Source organism: Blennius ocellaris (genome assembly GCF_963422515.1).
Source record: "Blennius ocellaris genome assembly, chromosome: 14".
Classification (NCBI taxonomy): Eukaryota; Metazoa; Chordata; class Actinopteri; order Blenniiformes; family Blenniidae; genus Blennius; species Blennius ocellaris.
Window position 1 is genome coordinate 15,452,701 of NC_137663.1, and position 17,113 is coordinate 15,469,813.

Genomic DNA, 17,113 nt, shown 5'->3' on the forward strand with positions numbered 1-17,113 from the left:
ACTGTTGACCATAACGTGTTTGTGTTTATTCACAAAAGAAATTAACTATTATACCAATTTCCACGATGTGCTTTACTGGATTGTTGTAAAATAAATGTACATATGCTAACAAAGTTGTTTTTTTTAAGTGTGTATTGCTTCTAAATTAAATACAAGACTGATGGGAGAGGACATATATTAAGAAGTCAAAACATTTACAGCAATGAATCATGCTTCAGTCACAGCATGCTAGCAAACCTATGAAAACTCTTTAACCACAAAAAAAAAAGATGCGTAGATATCTTCCATTTAACTGCAATCTATTGAAGGTCCTCGGGTTTGGGTTTGAAGCCTAAAAACTCATCAAAAGCTGGAGGATTAAAGTCTGAACGCAAGGTCGTCACTGCTGAGGAGCCGGGGGAGGATCAGGTGGACATTTCGGTGAAGGCGCTGTGGTGACGACGACTGTTGAAACGGATTTCTGGGAGCTTGTTGCTATGTGCTGCTGGAGCTGCTGCGCTTGGACTGTTTGAATCCGAACCTGAAGGATGAGAGAAACGCAGCTTGTGGACCAAAAAGCTTGTCGGGGTTAATTTCTCAACAAATAGGCAGTGTATTTACCTGTGTGGCCTGCCCTTGCTGCTGAAGCTGCTGGAACTGTTGTGCTGTGACGAAGCTGACCGGTTTGTTCCCTGCAATCAGCTTGGTGCCAGCCGGCATCGTGGTCAGGATGATGTTCCTGCCCAGGCTGCTGATGCTGCTCAGAGAGAACGTTAACGGATAAAAATTCATCAGTCTGCAGAGGGCAAAGGAGAGCTTGACGTCACAAAATCAGCTTCTCTATACGTTCAACGGACTTACTTTGTGTTGAGACTTCCTTTAACGATTGGCGTGGTCACAACACTCTTGCTTTTCAGGGGTTGGTTGAGAACAGACAGAGGCACAGTGATCCGTGCAGGTAACTTTCCCTACGATGTTAACAAAAGCAGAGGCTCAATCCCAAGTCACCCGACTTCCAGAAGATATTGTTCAGCATTAATAAATAGCGTAGTATGAAAGAATACAAACGATAACACTGAATAAATTAACTGCATGGGATAGTTGCCACCTCACCTACCAGGCTATAATCATACAATCAGGGATCCGTTTTTTCAATGATAACTACAGATTTTAAACAGATTTTTTTATGTAAATGCAGAAACTTGCCTGAGCCAACACATTAAAGTCAACACTACAAAAATAGGCCGCGATGCAAATGAAAATCCAGAGCAGCAAGTGAATGTGTTTCTTACGGTTGGTGTAGTGACGACGGTGGCAGGAACCTGTCGCACTGTCGCCGTGGCCGTTCCCAGAGTGAGAGGAGAGCCTGATGCTCCGGGAGCCACGGTGATGCCTTTGGCGCCAGCTACGACACTGGCAGCCATGGTCACTACAGTGGCACACGTAGAAGCTGTGAGGGGTTTACCGCCCGTGGTGGTGGTCATTGTGATGGTCTGACCCGGTTTCTGTGGAATGACACCGAGACCCGGCATTATCCGGATGGTGGCGGCGCTTTTGTCGGGGGAGGACACGGTGGTGAAGGTCCTCGTTTTTTGGTCTGCCACGGTTACGGCCAGCGTGGGCATCAGACGTATTGCCGTGTCTCCGGCAGCCTTCAGAAGAGTGGAGGTGACGGGGCCCGCTTTTGTGGTCTGCGCGTCCCCCGTGCAGGCTGCGGCGCCGGAGGCGGAGGAAGCTGAGGGGTGGGGCGGCGTCACGTGGAGGGTGGCGGAAATGCTCTTGCTGCCCGTGGTGGCAGTGCCCAAAAAGTCAGAGGTGAGCTTCACTGTCGCCACCGGTGATTTGGCGAGAGTGGCCATCATGTCCGGGGTGATCCGCAGCACGGTCTGACCTTTGGCGTCTGTGGTGATGGAGGACGGGGGGAGGCGGAGGACATCTTTACCCTGGATACGCAGGTTTGTTGCCGTTATTGGAATTCCTGCTCCTCCTGCGGTCTTCATTCCCAACTGTCCAGTGATAGAAACCTGTGAAGAACGCACAAGCGAGAAACCAACTGAAGAATCATGATGACACCCAGTGTTGAAAATAGGTACTACAATTCACATTTCAAACATTAAGGACATCTGTTGTATTACTTGTATTAAATTTGTTCGGTGCAGATATTATTCAATAGCAATGACTTAAATATTAACATTTCTCCTTAAATATTGAAGCTCATTCACATTTGGACTTGGAATTGATCAATTTCATTTGGATTAAATTTATGAAAGCTTGGCTTTGAGCTTAACACCTCATATACAGTTAAAGCACAAAAACTAAATGCATAAATAATATAATATTCAGCTGAGCGAACACATTTTGATAACATCTTGCTAAAGAATCTATGAAACCTCATTTCGACAGTTTAAATACTGAGTCATATATAAACAGAGAGGTTGTTGGAACAGATTCAGTTTAACTTTCTCCAGCAATCTGTCTTATAAACTGTTTGTGCCCCTTGCTCTCTTTATTTATCAAATAGATCTTTTATGTCTTCATTTCAGGACACAGCATCCGCACACAATATACATTAAAATCATTATAGACACATTCTTGTATTTTAAGGCGGGCAAATATCCCAAAGTTGCCCTCCGACTGCTTCACCTGTTTGATGTTTGAGCTGGCGACTCCTTGCAGCACCGCCGGGGAAGCAGGATTGTTGGCCGGGCTCCCGGGGGATCCAGTCTGAGGTTTGGCCATATTGACAGCTGACATGGACAAAGTGGTGGGAACCTGCACAGGACTACTCGCTGACTGACTTCTCAGAGGCACAGAAACCACGGCCTGTTCAAATCCACAAACAGAAACGAACTGTGACGTTGCTGCGTCTAAAAAAAAACAAAAAACCTGGACGTTGGGTCGTTTGTTGTCACCGTTACCTGTGAAATGCCCTTGGTGGCCACCGACACTGGCATCCTGATCTGGTGTGGGGTCTGATGCACCAGCGTGGCCTGTTGACCCCCTGCAGAAGACGCCAGACCAGGCTGTGCTGAAACAACTCGAACATGAGGCAGGGAGCCTGTCGCCAGGTGACTGACTATCCGAGCCGCGTGTTGGGATGTGACCGTCTGTGAAACGGCCGGGCAAGCCTGACTGGTGGGCAAGAGGGTTCCCAGCTGGGGCAAGGTGGGAGGGGACACAAGAAGAACGCTGGGAACGTGCAGAGGACAGGAGAAGAGCCGTTTTCAAATTGGACTACATATTAAACATCACAAATCAAAGGCCAATAAAAGATATGCGACACTGACCCTGGGCTAGTTTTGATGGCATCCGGGATAACGGGCTTTGTGGGTGTGGTGGCTGTACAGGGCAAAGGTGACTTAGGGGTTCCAGGTGTGTTCGGGGTGGGTGTTGAAGGGGTTGGTGACATGGGATTAGAGCCGATATCCTGTCCTGACTCCAAACATCCGGGAGTTTTGCCTCCATCTTTACTTCCGGTCTTCTAAAACATAAAAATTAATAGATTTGCATTGACATTTTTTTTCCCCTTCAAAATCTCAGTGGTAAATGGATGATTTTACTATGTAGTAAAAGGCAATGCACTCACAGGCTTAGACGCCGGTTTTGGTTTCTGCTGGAGAGCTTTTCTTGCTTTTGCAGCTGCAGCTTGAGCCTGGTGGATCCGCTCTGGATTGAACAAAGAGAAAACAACTATTTCTCTCAACAGTGGTGGAAAAAACAAAAACAAAATAAAAATCACTCTTTATTGGGTGTCTTGTCTCAAAATTAAAAGGAAAAAAAAATGTACAATTAAAGGCATGTTGTAGCTTCAAAAAAACAACGTGGTTTGTACTCAAGTACATAGTTGCTGCTTACCAAATTCCTCCTGACTGCGAAGGCGGTGAAGGTAAATCCACAGTTTACGGCCGATGTCGTACTTCACACAGGGGTCTTTCTCATAGTGAAGTCTATCCAGAGCGCCACTGACAACCGTATTAACCTAGAGAGAGAGACAATACCGCACCTTGTTCACTGGAAATGCCACCTCAGGCTAAATACGTTGAAACGCCTAATGAAATGCTGAGAGATTAGTTAAATTAGGAGCTACTCATACTTGTGCACTTGTGACGTCTGGGGCAAGAAACTGTGAGTCTTTCAGCAACTCGCAGATCTCTGCCCTCGTTCCTTCTCCATTCGGTAACCTGGCTGCCGCATCCCGCACTACACACACACACACACAAAAAAAGAAGGTACGAGGAGAGAGGTGGCAATTGTAAGGTTTATTTCCTGCTTGCAACCACTAATAGTGGATCAAAACAGGAGTTCTAACCCAGAGAGAGGATGGTGACATATGGTGGCCGGTCTGAGCGGAGCAGCGTGTGCTCCCTGGCTTTGTTGAGGGACATTTCCTTGTCAAACACGCCTTTGACAGGTCCAACCACAGATTCAAAGCCGTGCATCCTAAAAGTGAAGGCCTTGTGCGGTTGGTTGTATCGCTGCTGCTCCTAATAAAGAAACAGAAAAAAAAAATGTAAGCTTCGAAAATTCTGTGTCGGGCAAAAAGATGTTTAAAAAAAAAAAAAAAAGCAGTGTTTTTAACAGACCTGTACTTGAAACACTTGTCTCTCATCTCCAGTGCTGGGACGCACCACATAATCAGTTGATCTGCATCAAAAGGAATGGTTACTTCTGCAAGAGAACCTTTTTTTCTTTCAAAGTGGCTTTATTTTATTCATACTTTAGCTAAAAAACAACTCATGAAATGAAATACTAAATTAACAGTTCCTCATACTACACTGATACTTACAGCCTTGGTGTGGGAGAAGCCATCTCTATCAAATCTTCATTTTCTGTCTGAGTATGAAAAAAAATAAAGATGCATTAGAAACATAAAGACAACCTTTAAAACTGTACCAATTATAAAACTGCCGTATTACCTTCACGACAAAGTCTTTGGAGTCCAGCCACAGCTGACAAAGTGCACTGAGATCTTTCTCCGTGTCGTGTGTGGGACCTGAGAGAAATCATTGACACATTAATCCTGAACATCTAGTTATCTGCGAGTGTTTTCCCCCCCAGAGATGGACTCTCTTACCAATCCACCTCCACTGCTGCGATTCATCAACAAATTCCACAAATGGAGAAAAGCCACTGGGTAGAGCCATCCTGCCATCTAATCAACAGAAATAATGGACATTTACATTAACCCCACAGAGTAGAAAAGATTTCACTTCACGCAGTGACTGCTGGTTACCTTTCGTCTCTCCTGCGAGAAACTGCAGTGCTTGAAGTACCAATTCAGACCAACATGAGGCTGAAGAGAACCAGGCATTGAGAGGACTTGCTGGAGAGGACTGCCACATCTGAACTTTGTCCTCCAACTGAAGGAATTAAATATGTACATCTCATAATGTGCAGTCAGAAGCAAGACTAATCTTTAGAATGTTTGTGAGACGAGTAAACAAGGGCTTACCATGGTAGTACTGGCAAAACATTCGGTCCGTAAGATAGTTTCCAACAAGCTGAAGAAACTGATGGCGATTTCCTCGACTGTAACCGGGCTGCTCTGACACTCCTCCACGACTCTGGAATAAAATGTATTTATAGCACATTGTCGCACAACAGAGGGTTCTTTAACAAATAAAGATCCGACTGTGAACACAACTGAGGAAAGAACGGCTCAAAACGTACTCCTCCTTAATGTTAGCAAGTGGAGTCGACGGTGTGTCTGGCAGGGAGTTGATGATGTTCACTGGTGGAGCCGACGAAGCATCGGAAGGTGCAAGAGCCTCACAAGGATCCTCCGACTCCACTTTTATCGTCTTCAGTTTCTTTTTTCGTCTCTCTTCCTTTATCTTTTTCTTAGGCAGGGAAAGTTCAAAGAGGGCTGGAAGATTAAAAGAAAGAAGTGATGGAGTTGAAAGCAGAAATCTACATAAATGACAAATTAAGTGACCATTCATTTCACTTACGCATAGTCCCCTTACGACTAATATTTGCTCTAGAAAGTATGTCTGCCAGGTGGATATCAGAGGTGATCAGGTCTGGATGGTCCTGAAGGAAGCAATTAAGAGTAATTATCAAAGAAATTGTTTCGCTCATGTGTTTTATTTTCCTCATGCCTACATGATAACTTACCGGTTGTCGCTTCCGTTTCTCCCGATGGTTTTGCAACATGACTCTTAAGTCCTGCTCCCCCAGTTCTATTTTCTCTGTCAAGGAATAAGACAAACTTACATTTTCTGCCCTCCATCATCAGAGGAACATAACTTTTCCGAAATCACTAACCAGTGGTTTTCATGTCTTGGGTGAAGAGGCTGGGAAGAACCCTGAGTGAGACCGTGGGTGTTGGAGAGGAGGGGGACTGAGGCGCTGGAGTCCATAATGATATGTCTACATGCATAAAGTACATAAAAGCTAAATTGCCTTCATACATTCCTATATTTTACGGTTATTGTTTCAAATTTATCAAATAGTTACAACAGTCCAACATAGAATGAAAATATTATATCCATATGAATAAGACTACAAATCATCATGATCAGCTATGATAGAAATTAAGGAAAGTACTAACCGTCATCATCAGATGAGGCATTGCTGTCTCCACACTCAGTTTTGACCTCTTTTAATATGCGACTCAGTCTCCTTCTCACTTTTGGCTCCCGCATTTCGGCTTGAGTCTTGTTCGGCAGCCGTCTTTTTGGTGGAAAGTCCAAACCATTGTGCACCGCAAAGTCCAGAATCTCCTATAACAAGGACAACCCACATTCAGACTGATTGCAAAAGGCAGTGTGGGTTGTAGATCAAATTTAAGGAGGGAAGAAACAAAAGGAAAAACCTTTCTGGAGACGAGGATTTGCTTCAACAGTCGGTGGTAGTATTGCTGAAGGGAGTGTAACTGTCGTTTCCTCTGGGATTTTGCACACAGTTGTCTGTAATTCACCACCTCAGGATGGAAGTAGCCATCTGGATTCATTTAACAAAATATATCAGATATATATTCGGGTGGGATACACTTATGTAATTGTGAGTAACAGTGAGCACCTCTGAAGAGTTTCTGAGCAAGATGAAGGGGGTTTCCAAAGTTAAAATTCCTGTTGTTGAATAGGTCATTGATGGCGCTGTCCTGCTCCCCAGTGTTGTTTTCAGGAAACTTAGGCAGGAACTGACGAAGATGCTGCTTTTGGGAATCTGACAGCACATCACTCCAGGTACTTTCACTCATCACAGAGAAGAAGACTTCAGGCTGTTACAAACACAAGCAAACTTACATGTATGATCTGCAGAGTGCCACACTTCAAACTGATGTGTGCAGGCGGTCAAATTACTCACGTCTTCAAGCAGGTCTTCTGGCAGACTTACTCTACAATTACCCAGCATACATTCCTCTGTGATTTGTCCGCTGTTTTCTTCTTTTGGCTCAAGAGGGTCTGTCAGCATGTGTGCCAGTGCATCCATGTTGGTCCCCCGTGCGAGGACTTTAATTACCCAGCGAAGAAGAACGTGACTATAAAGTCCTAAAAGTTCGTAAAACTAGCAAACTCAATGCAGTATGTTTGTTTTGAAGTTTAAGAACCAAAGTCAAACCATTAAACAGCTAAGCTAACGATGCTGCTAGCTGTGTGGCTACCGTAGCGGGCAGATTAATGTCACACTAATATTACGTTTCTATGCAGTATTTTGGTGAACAATTAACAAGCAGCCGTGCAAACAATGCATGGCTGGTTAAACCCGATGACTGTTAACTAGTCTTACCTCACTGCTTTTTGTTTTTAAGGTAAGAGGGGATTATTTTAGTGACGCACAATATTCTTCTTCTTGCGATAATATGGTGAGAACCGGAAGTCGTGCTGCCTCCAGCGGACATTCGTGACATAATCTCATTTAATTAGCATTTCATGAAAAACATCCTTAGTTTAACCACGTTGAAATTTGTTGCACTTCAGATGAAGTTGGTATGATTACGATTTTTTATTGAAATTGTTTGCCTTTTCGGCACATTTTTTCATTGTTAAATAGAGATATATTAACTGACATATTGAGACTGTTTTTTCTATTTTACCTCGTGGTTATAAAGCTATGTCCTTTTTAAAAATGTCAACAAAATCCATTAATTCAAACCGAGGATTAAAGTAAACGGTAAGTTTATTTGTGGAAATAATAATGTTCAAAGTTAGATTTAGCTAAATTACTCTGCCTGCTTTTGTTGTATAGTTCGATGCATTTTATGACTGAAAAAACACAACAAACACAACTTATTTTGTACAGACAAGACTAACAAGCGGGCAGATTAATATGACACTAATATTACGTTTCTATGCAGTATTTTGGTGAAGAAGGTAAAGACTAAGAAGTTAGTCTTGTCTGTATAAAGTTGTTTTTTCACTGAATTTCAGTCATAAAATGCATGTGTTGAATTTTAAAACAAACGCAGGCAGAGTAATTTAGCTAAATCTTCCTGTGAACATCATTATTATTAGTACAAAGTACAAATTATATTTGAATACGTATCAATGCAAAGTGTGGAATATTTTTTACTTTTAACTTGTTTAGTCATTTAAATGTGACTACCTTTATAGGATATGATATATATCTCTACACAATGCGAGCTGAAAACCTGGCCAAGTGACAGCACTATGGTCTTGCTTCACAAATCAGTGTCCCAGACACCATGTGAAGAGTTGACATGCTGCCTCATTTCTGTCATGTTGCTCCACCTCTTCATGATGCTGTATTGAGCAGCTGTAATGAACAGTCAATCCCTTGGCCTCATAACTCAGCCTGGCAGAGGCAAGGGGGGGCACACACTGCCCTTCAGAAGTCTTCACCCAGCACCGTCCCACCCTGTGTGGTGGGCATACAGACATCAGACGTCACCCAGCCGTCAAAGCAAAGACTTTCCCATTTCTGTCGAGGTTTTGAATTTTAATGCCTTGGGAGGATGGCAGAGGGTGCAGACGGAGAGGAAGAGATCCAGTTCCTGCGGACAGTAAGTGATGCTGTTTACCTCTTCTCAAATTGTACTTGTTGAAAGTTTGCTCAGCCAACATGAGGACGTGGATGATAACGTGTCTCGAATGTGAAATGATCTCTTCATAAATGGCAAAAGACAAATATTGAAAGAGTTTCGTGACTTTGTTTAACTGAGTGCCGATTGACATGGACAGGTGGCTGGTTTTGTCTGCATTGTTACCTATTTATATCCCAATGGGTACTTGTTATACTACTGTTGTCACAGACAAGAAACCCCCCAGTGCCAGGTGGCACTTTTCACACTGACATGTACCAGATTCTTTAAAACAATCGGAGGTGGTTACTTAGCTATATGAAAGTTTGACACAGGGAGCACGTTTACCGTGATGGACATTGTTTACTTGGAGGAATAAAACTCAAATTTGTATTTTACTGTTTGTTTACTTTCAGGTTTCATTTCACTGAAAGCATGCCACATATGGTTGGAGCAGAACATTTGTCACACTAACTTAACATAAAGGAGATTCTTCGGATTTGGTTAAAGATGAGGCCACTTAATCAAGTATTTGTAAATCATGTGAACATATATCCGCTGTGGCGTCTTTGACTCACTCATATCCATCGAGACTTTTAATTTCACTGTATTTTGATGACGGATGATCATGGATGACGTAGTTTTAAGTTTAAGCAGAAACCTTAGGAGACCCCTTCCCCCTCCTGTCATCATTATATCATCATATTTGTTTGTGTATTTGTTTTTACAGTGAATATTTTTAGAGCCCAGCTCCTTGGTGTGATGATCCTAGTAGCTTTTTGCCAAAGAAGGGCAGTTTTCAACACACTGTGGTATTTTACTTCAGACCCAATGCTATACGATCGTCTGAATCATTTTATTTTCGCGGCAATAAACACATCTAGGTTTCAGGTTTCGTCTTTAGATCTCTCTGCCATGGCCTGCCGAAGGGCATTGTGGCCTTGCAAGATGACTGCTGTAATGTAACGCTCTTTATTTGGATGGTCAGTGTTGATATTTTGCTCATCTCCAACATAGTGCTACTTGAATTTCTGAGCCCTGGTAACTGAAGCCGTGGTGGTAGTGCAAACCAGGTTCAAATAATATATGGACAGGGCTTCATTCCCACTTTATTAGTATTGGTCATAGAGTATCTGCTTTTTAATATTTTTCTTTAAGAAACAGACACTCTGTATGTATATGAACTTCAAGAAAATATAAAAACTCAATGTTTTCTTTCACATTAGTCTTCAAACCTCATACTTCTGAACAACATTTCTGAAGAGAAGCCTGAAGTATTTAGGTGACATTGTCTCTCCGCCTGAAACTCAGCACTAAGTAAAATATGTTGACAATGTGTCATTAGGTTACTGACAGTCTGCCGCTGTTCGCTCCGAACTCAGCTGAGTTCTATATTTACTGTGTGAGCATTAGCAAGTTCAAAGCTCGGCCTATTTCAGCACCTGCTTACTTCAGTCCATGTGGGAGCTTTACGGTTAATGTTGTGGCTGCAATGTTTTTTATCAGATGCTATTTTCAAAGCATTTGTCAAAGATGTTTTCCCTTTAAAAAAAAAAAAATTCTCACATGGGAAAACCCCAGAGCACTGAATGGGACCAGAATTAGAGGCCATCCACTTTCCCTATTGAGTTGTCACCAGGACTATGCTTCGGCTGTTAAAATTATGGCTGCAACACATAAGTAAATAGATCTGACACTTCACTCCATCTAGCCGTGGATGGAGCGCAGTGAACTTCCTGTGCTGTCTGTATTCCCAATGTGGATTGGGAATACACGTGGAGTGGATAGAGCTGTAGGGGTGTATTGTTACTTTTCATATTGCACAGAAGCACTGCGGCCTAAGATGTTTTGAATAAACAATGGCAGCATAGATCCAACAACATAAACATCAAAGCCAAAAGATATAATCATACGCATTCTTTAAAAAAATGAGATATCAATGAAAGCACGGTATATAAAGAAGTTACGCTTCCTTCTTTCCCTACCTCTAAGTATAATAATACACCTAAATGAATGAACTGTTGATGTAGGTCATAATGGGGGGAAAAAAAATACAGGTTACGCAACAGAAGAAACCCTCTTTTGAGACTCTTAAGTGCAGAGGTGTCAAACCTGTGGCCCGCAGGTCAAAACCGGCCCATCAGAGAGTTGAGTGCTCCCTGCACAATGACCTTTATATGACATAGCATTGAAAAGTGATGGAGAATCATGGTTGCGTTCAGCCTGATGTCAGCTGGTTACTACTTACTTTGCTGTAGCCAGCAGTTTACCTAGCTGTGCCCAAGGCTGTTAGGCAGAGAGAGAGAGGCAATGACACACACACACACACACACACACACATCCATGCATGGGGTGAACATGCAAACACCACACAGAAAAACTTTGGCCCAGATTTGCACCAGTGATGTTGCTGCTTGCTGGTGCTCTGGGAGTCACACTGCTTAGAAAGACGAGGGTCCATAATGCAGCAACATTACCAGTGATACTCTAAAAGATTGTTTATTTGGTTATAACGAAATGTCAAATTATTTTTATTAGACATTTCACTGTATTTTGACTTGTGTTTAACCCCCAAAATTATTTTTTAAATTCTTTTTGCTTCAATTTGTTATGAGTAACAAAATTAAATTAAAGGTAAAAGAAAATCTTAGCCTCATAATTCATTGTTTGATTTGTGTGTTCACTGAAAAGATAACACACCATAACATCTCAACTGGGCTATACACTTACATATGATTTATCAGGCATTATATTATTTACATGAATTCATGGTGAAGCTCATTAGCACTGCCATTAAATCTGGTTGTTGCTACTTTCTAACATGTACTTTATTGAAGTTATGAATTAATTAAATTATTCAGTTACACAGTAAAAAAAACATTAAACGTTTCAAACATGCCTCTACTTAGAAACTTTACGAATTGCACATCAATGCAATGTGGGGCAATTATTTTTTTCCTGACTGTCAAATCCCAAATATCTGCAGCTTTCCAGAAAGGGATGTGTGACCAGCAGGTGCAGCGGCCTGAAATAGAGAGCTGAGGAGGGGCCTTGGAGCCAGAAATGGGGTGGGGGGTGGGGGTGGGGGGGGGGGGGGGGGGGATTAGATCTGGACCAGTGACAGACAGAGTAACAGGACACATGGAGACGAAGGTTAGGGAGTTGTGTGAAGAAGGAAAAGTTTTAAATGAAAGAAAAAAATATATTTGCAACAAGATTCTGTTTAGGTTGTTTTCCCCATTAAAACTAGTTTCCCAAATCCCTCTTTATGTTTGTGGTGAGATAGTCGACACATCTACATTTGGTGTGTTCCTTTGTCACTTCTTGGTATGTTGACACCTCTAAAATAGTTTTGGTCGTAATGCACTCCTCACAAATATAGCAGAGTCAATGCAGATTGGACCCACAGTCATGGATTGCAAGTTTATTTGGCTTGTCTATAAAATTGGAAGAGATTTTGTGAGTCTATCAGCATGTGATACAGGCCTGGTATGTGGCTAAAGGCTACATTCGCTGCCCATCGCATACAAGAGATGAATTGAATTTAATATCATGACAGAGATCATGATAGAAAAAATAAACAAAACAATATATGAATTTATAAAAAAATTACAAATCATTGGATTCTGATAAACGCACATCTTCACACGGTCCCAACCATTACTTGACATTGCAATCAAAATGTCAGGTTTCATTCAGGATGTTCAGGATTTTAGATTTTTTTTTTGTTAGACGTCATGCTCCTTGCAGAAACACCATCTGACCATCTCATCATTGCAGGATGATCAAGTTGTGCTTCAGTGCACCGCGTCTATTCTCAAGGAGCAGATCAAGCTATGTCTGTCATGTGAAGGCTTCGGGAACCGGCTGTGTTTCCTTGAGACCACCTCAAATGCTCAGGTAGTGAGAGAGAATAGTGTTCAATGCTTTGCCAAGTCAGTATTGCCGCTTTCTCACCATGTCCAGTGGCTGCTTTGTTTTTCCAGAATGTCCCACCAGATCTCGCTATCTGCTGCTTCATTCTGGAGCAGTCTCTCTCTGTGCGAGCGCTGCAGGAGATGTTGTCCAACACGTCTGTGGATGAAGTAAGGATAGGAGTACAGCTGTAATGTACACATTAAGTATTATTCATTCAAAAGGTACAAATGTGTCATCTTTATGATTTGATGTTCTCTCCACTTTCACAACTCTCTACTGTAGGCGGTTGACCTGGATAAATGGGTATGTGTGCTTGTTACTCCAGCTATACTGTCCCATAGAATGTCTTCCTCAACTCTCGTGGATTATTATGTTAAATCTTTTGCTTTATCTTCTAGTCGTCACAAGGTGGAGGTCACCGAACGCTGCTCTATGGACATGCCATCCTACTGAAGCATACTCACTCCAGCATGGTGGGCACATTCACAGTCAACGTGGTCTTTACAATAGTGTCTTGTCAAGCAGCACTTCTCACACATCTTGCTGGCCTCCACCCTGCAGTACCTGAGCTGTTTGACGACTTCGCGCTCACTCACAGACAAGCTGGCGTTTGATGTGGGCTTGCAGGAAGACTCCACAGGTGCGTCTGAATTTCAATTTGTGCCACATACACCAAGGTATAGCTGTGTCCTCATAATGTGTTGGTCACAGGGGAGGCCTGCTGGTGGACCATCCATCCAGCCTCTAAGCAGAGGTCTGAAGGTGAGAAGGTCAGAGTGGGAGACGACCTCATTCTCGTCAGTGTTTCTTCAGAGCGATACCTGGTAATGATGACTGTTTTCACTTGTCTTTCCAGTGAGTATTCGCTTTGCGGTTCTCTCTTACATTGCTCGCTGCACTTCTTTCAGCACCTGTCCTACGCCAGTGGTGACTTGATGGTGGACGCGTCCTTCATGCAAACACTGTGGACGATGACCCCTGTGATGTCGGGCTGTGAGCTGGCTGAAGGTCTGTAATTTTATTGTCACTAAATAGTCTCTTTGTTCATAATTACTTTCTGTGTGTATTAACAGTATGCATCTTATCTAGGTTTTTTGACGGGAGGGTACGTGCTCAGGCTGTTCCACGGTCACATGGACGAGTGTTTAGCAATCCCAGGTGCTGAACAGGGCGACGACCAGCGCAGGTAATCCACACGGTTCAGTGGACTTTAGTCATGTTCTTTTAATTTGAAATCAGTGAGACGATGAGCCAAAATGTTTGACCAACTTTGACCATACAATGTGTAAGTAGGCCACATGGCTCATTGTTGTTGTTTTTTCCAGAGTTGCTCATTATGAGGGAGGAGCTGTATGCAGTCACGCACGATCCTTATGGAGACTTGAGCCACTAAGAATTGGGTAAGTATCTCCGTTGCTTTTTCACTATTAATGATTTTATATCGTGCTGATGCTCATTCATTTCTGCCTGTCGGTAGCTGGAGTGGCAGTCACATTAAGTGGGGCCAGTCTTTCCGAATACGCCACATTACAACAGGCAGATACCTTTATCTTGATGAGGAGAAAGGACTTCTACTGGTGGATCCGGAAAAAGCCATTTCCAAGATGACAGCCTTCTGCTTCAGAATTTCAAAGGTTTGCAAAATATAAAGAGAACTGTTTTACTTTCTGAATGCAGAAATGTATTTCTTTTCAACATTTCTTATTTGACCTGCAGGAAAAAATTGAAGTGACGCAGAAGCGAGATGTGGAGGGCATGGGTATTCCTGAGATCAAGTATGGAGAGTCCATGTGCTTTGTGCAGCACGTTTCAACCGGGCTCTGGCTCACATATGCTGCTGTTGATGCTAAATCTGCACGTCTGGGTCCTCTAAAGAGAAAGGTACAAGCAGTATTATATTTTCAGAGGACATAAAATGGCAAATGCCCAGTCAGTGGTTCAAAAACAACAACACGTCGTTGAGCCCTTACTTCATATGTATGTATTAAGTACGTGTGTTTTAACGAGTGTGTTTTAAATTTGAAGGCCATACTCCATAAAGAAGGTCACATGGATGATGCGCTCACAGTTGCTCGATCTCAGACTGAAGAGTCTCAGGCTGCCAGGATGATTTTCAGCACAACAGGACTCTTCAACCAATTCATCAAGTACTCACATTTCCAATACATTTCACATAAATTTGACACTAATAGTAGTGTTTTTGTTGACTATGCATAACATTCATCGTGATATTTCAACATCTCCTGTGTTCTTTTCATCACTCCAGGGGTCTGGATGCCCTGAGTGGGAAAAACAAATCTGCCAATCCCCCATCTCTGCCTATGGACACAGTGGTGCTCTCCCTGCAGGACCTTATTTTCTACTTCCGCCCCCCTGAGGAGGAACTGGAGCACGAGGACAAACAGTTCAAGCTTCGATCCCTGAAGAACAGACAGAACCTCTTTCAGGAGGAGGTTTGTCTGAATAGTGGACATCCATAAAAACAACCTGTCTGAGAATCATTATTTCATCCTTTCTTTCAGCACTTTTAAAAGTATTTTATTGTTTATTTCTCCTGTGTTTATTAGGGAATGATAACTCTTGTTTTGGACTGTGTCGATCGACTCAATGTGTACAATACAGCAGCTCACTTCTCAGAGTACGCCGGGGAAGAAGCTGCAGAGTCATGGAAGGAGATAGTAAATCTACTGTATGAGTTACTAGGTATGTTCATTTTTTGATGTCTTGTTTAAATGTGATGCCAATGTTTGACAGTGCTGTACCCTATATGTTGTATATACGCAGCTGCTTTTTGTTTGTCTATTTGTGTATATAGCAGCTTACAGATACTACTTTCTCGACTACTTTTTTGTAGCTTCTTTGATCAGAGGCAACCGTGCAAACTGTGCCCTCTTCTGTGACAACCTGGACTGGCTGGTCAGCAAACTGGATCGTTTGGAAGCATCTTCGGGTACCTCAAACACCTCAAAAGATGACATGAAGTTAAATTTTACATTTAGTGTTTTCATTTACCACTGTTAAAATTAACTATGACATCTGATGATGTAGTGAAATTAAATCTTCACTGCAATTTTTTTTTCAAGCACTTATAATAAGTGCTGTCAATGCTTATGTATATGCATGACGTTTTTGACAGGAATCCTGGAGGTTTTATATTGTGTCCTTATTGAGAGTCCAGAGGTGCTGAATATCATCCAGGAGAATCACATCAAGTCGATCATCTCTCTGCTTGATAAGCATGGACGGAATCATAAGGTCAAAAACCCCAAACATCATTTTCTGACCCCGCGAAAACATTTCAATAGATTAACGGCTGTTTTCATTGATTCCTTTTCATCATTTTTTTCATTTTTGGGTCAGGTCTTGGACGTGCTCTGTTCTCTGTGTGTGTGTAATGGCGTGGCTGTGAGGTCAAATCAGAATCTGATCACAGAGAATCTACTTCCAGGTCGTGACCTCTTACTTCAAACCAACATCATCAACTATGTAACCAGGTGGGTCTTTTAGTGTAAGTATAGGCCTTCACTTCTGAGCTAAATGACCCAAACTGAGTATATATTTTGTGATCCTTGTTTAGCATGAGACCCAACATTTTCCTTGGAACTTGTGAAGGATCCACTCAGTATAAGAAGTGGTATTTTGAGGTGATGGTGGACTATGTGGAGCCGTTTCTTACAGCCCAGCCATATCACCTGCGTGTGGGTTGGGCTCTGACAGAAGGGTTCAGTCCTTACCCCGGAGGAGGGGAAGGCTGGGGAGGTAATGGAGTTGGAGATGATCTTTACTCCTACGGATTCGACGGAATTCATCTCTGGTCAGGTAATGGAAACATGCATCGACTACTTTTAAAAGTAGTCTCTTGCCTTCACTGAGATCACTGCATCTTCTACATAAATCATTTCCTTCTTATTAATAACCTTCTACAATATGATTTTGATCTCAAATAATTGAGATTTCACATGTTGACAGAGTCTTGTTTCACTTCATCGTTGTGTTTGCAGGTCGTGTTCCACGTCACGTTGCGATGCCCAATCAGCACCTGTTGGCTGCAGAGGATGTGGTCAGCTGCTGTTTGGACCTGAGTGTGCCCAGTATCTCCTTCCGCATCAATGGCCATCCTGTCCAAGGAATGTTTGAGAACTTCAACCTGGATGGGCTGTTCTTTCCTGTCGTCAGCTTCTCTGCAGGCGTCAAGTATGACATTGGGAATTGTGAAACAACGATATGCTT

The 17,113-nt window shown here is 42.6% G+C and overlaps 2 protein-coding genes across 6 annotated transcripts in view; one reads left to right on the forward strand and one right to left on the reverse strand.

The window, feature by feature from the left end:
• Positions 1-379: 379 nt before the first annotated feature.
• On the reverse strand, positions 380-7,727 carry nfrkb (nuclear factor related to kappaB binding protein; the record flags this gene model as incomplete). Its single annotated transcript, XM_080509459.1, has 25 exons — positions 7,291-7,727; positions 7,003-7,204; positions 6,797-6,924; positions 6,533-6,704; positions 6,247-6,351; positions 6,097-6,170; positions 5,931-6,012; positions 5,650-5,845; positions 5,432-5,543; positions 5,213-5,339; positions 5,054-5,131; positions 4,896-4,972; positions 4,766-4,812; positions 4,563-4,623; positions 4,289-4,463; positions 4,073-4,179; positions 3,835-3,958; positions 3,566-3,645; positions 3,267-3,460; positions 2,898-3,168; positions 2,623-2,802; positions 1,272-2,003; positions 841-947; positions 601-736; positions 380-520 (listed from the first exon to the last, which is right to left on the reverse strand). The coding sequence occupies exons 1-25, from the start codon at positions 7,414-7,416 to the stop codon at positions 380-382; spliced, it is 3,834 nt and encodes a 1,277-aa protein (XP_080365585.1). The 5' UTR covers positions 7,417-7,727.
• A 1,022-nt stretch (positions 7,728-8,749) lies between these two features.
• LOC308139434 (ryanodine receptor 1-like) overlaps positions 8,750-17,113 on the forward strand; it is a gene marked incomplete at its 3' end in the record, with an annotated part of 44,567 nt that continues 36,203 nt past the window's right edge. For all 5 annotated transcript variants that reach the window (XM_080508884.1, XM_080508886.1, XM_080508883.1 and 2 more), the window contains exons 1-20: positions 8,750-8,947; positions 12,746-12,865; positions 12,952-13,050; positions 13,166-13,186; positions 13,282-13,356; positions 13,445-13,523; positions 13,595-13,707; positions 13,792-13,891; positions 13,973-14,069; positions 14,209-14,283; positions 14,361-14,517; positions 14,600-14,764; positions 14,909-15,030; positions 15,150-15,336; positions 15,451-15,586; positions 15,738-15,833; positions 16,020-16,138; positions 16,244-16,377; positions 16,461-16,702; positions 16,885-17,077. In XM_080508884.1, the coding sequence (XP_080365010.1) occupies positions 8,900-8,947; positions 12,746-12,865; positions 12,952-13,050; positions 13,166-13,186; positions 13,282-13,356; positions 13,445-13,523; positions 13,595-13,707; positions 13,792-13,891; positions 13,973-14,069; positions 14,209-14,283; positions 14,361-14,517; positions 14,600-14,764; positions 14,909-15,030; positions 15,150-15,336; positions 15,451-15,586; positions 15,738-15,833; positions 16,020-16,138; positions 16,244-16,377; positions 16,461-16,702; positions 16,885-17,077 (2,378 nt within the window). In that variant the 5' untranslated portion in view covers positions 8,750-8,899. The remainder of the gene's footprint in view (positions 8,948-12,745; positions 12,866-12,951; positions 13,051-13,165; positions 13,187-13,281; positions 13,357-13,444; positions 13,524-13,594; positions 13,708-13,791; positions 13,892-13,972; positions 14,070-14,208; positions 14,284-14,360; positions 14,518-14,599; positions 14,765-14,908; positions 15,031-15,149; positions 15,337-15,450; positions 15,587-15,737; positions 15,834-16,019; positions 16,139-16,243; positions 16,378-16,460; positions 16,703-16,884; positions 17,078-17,113) is intronic.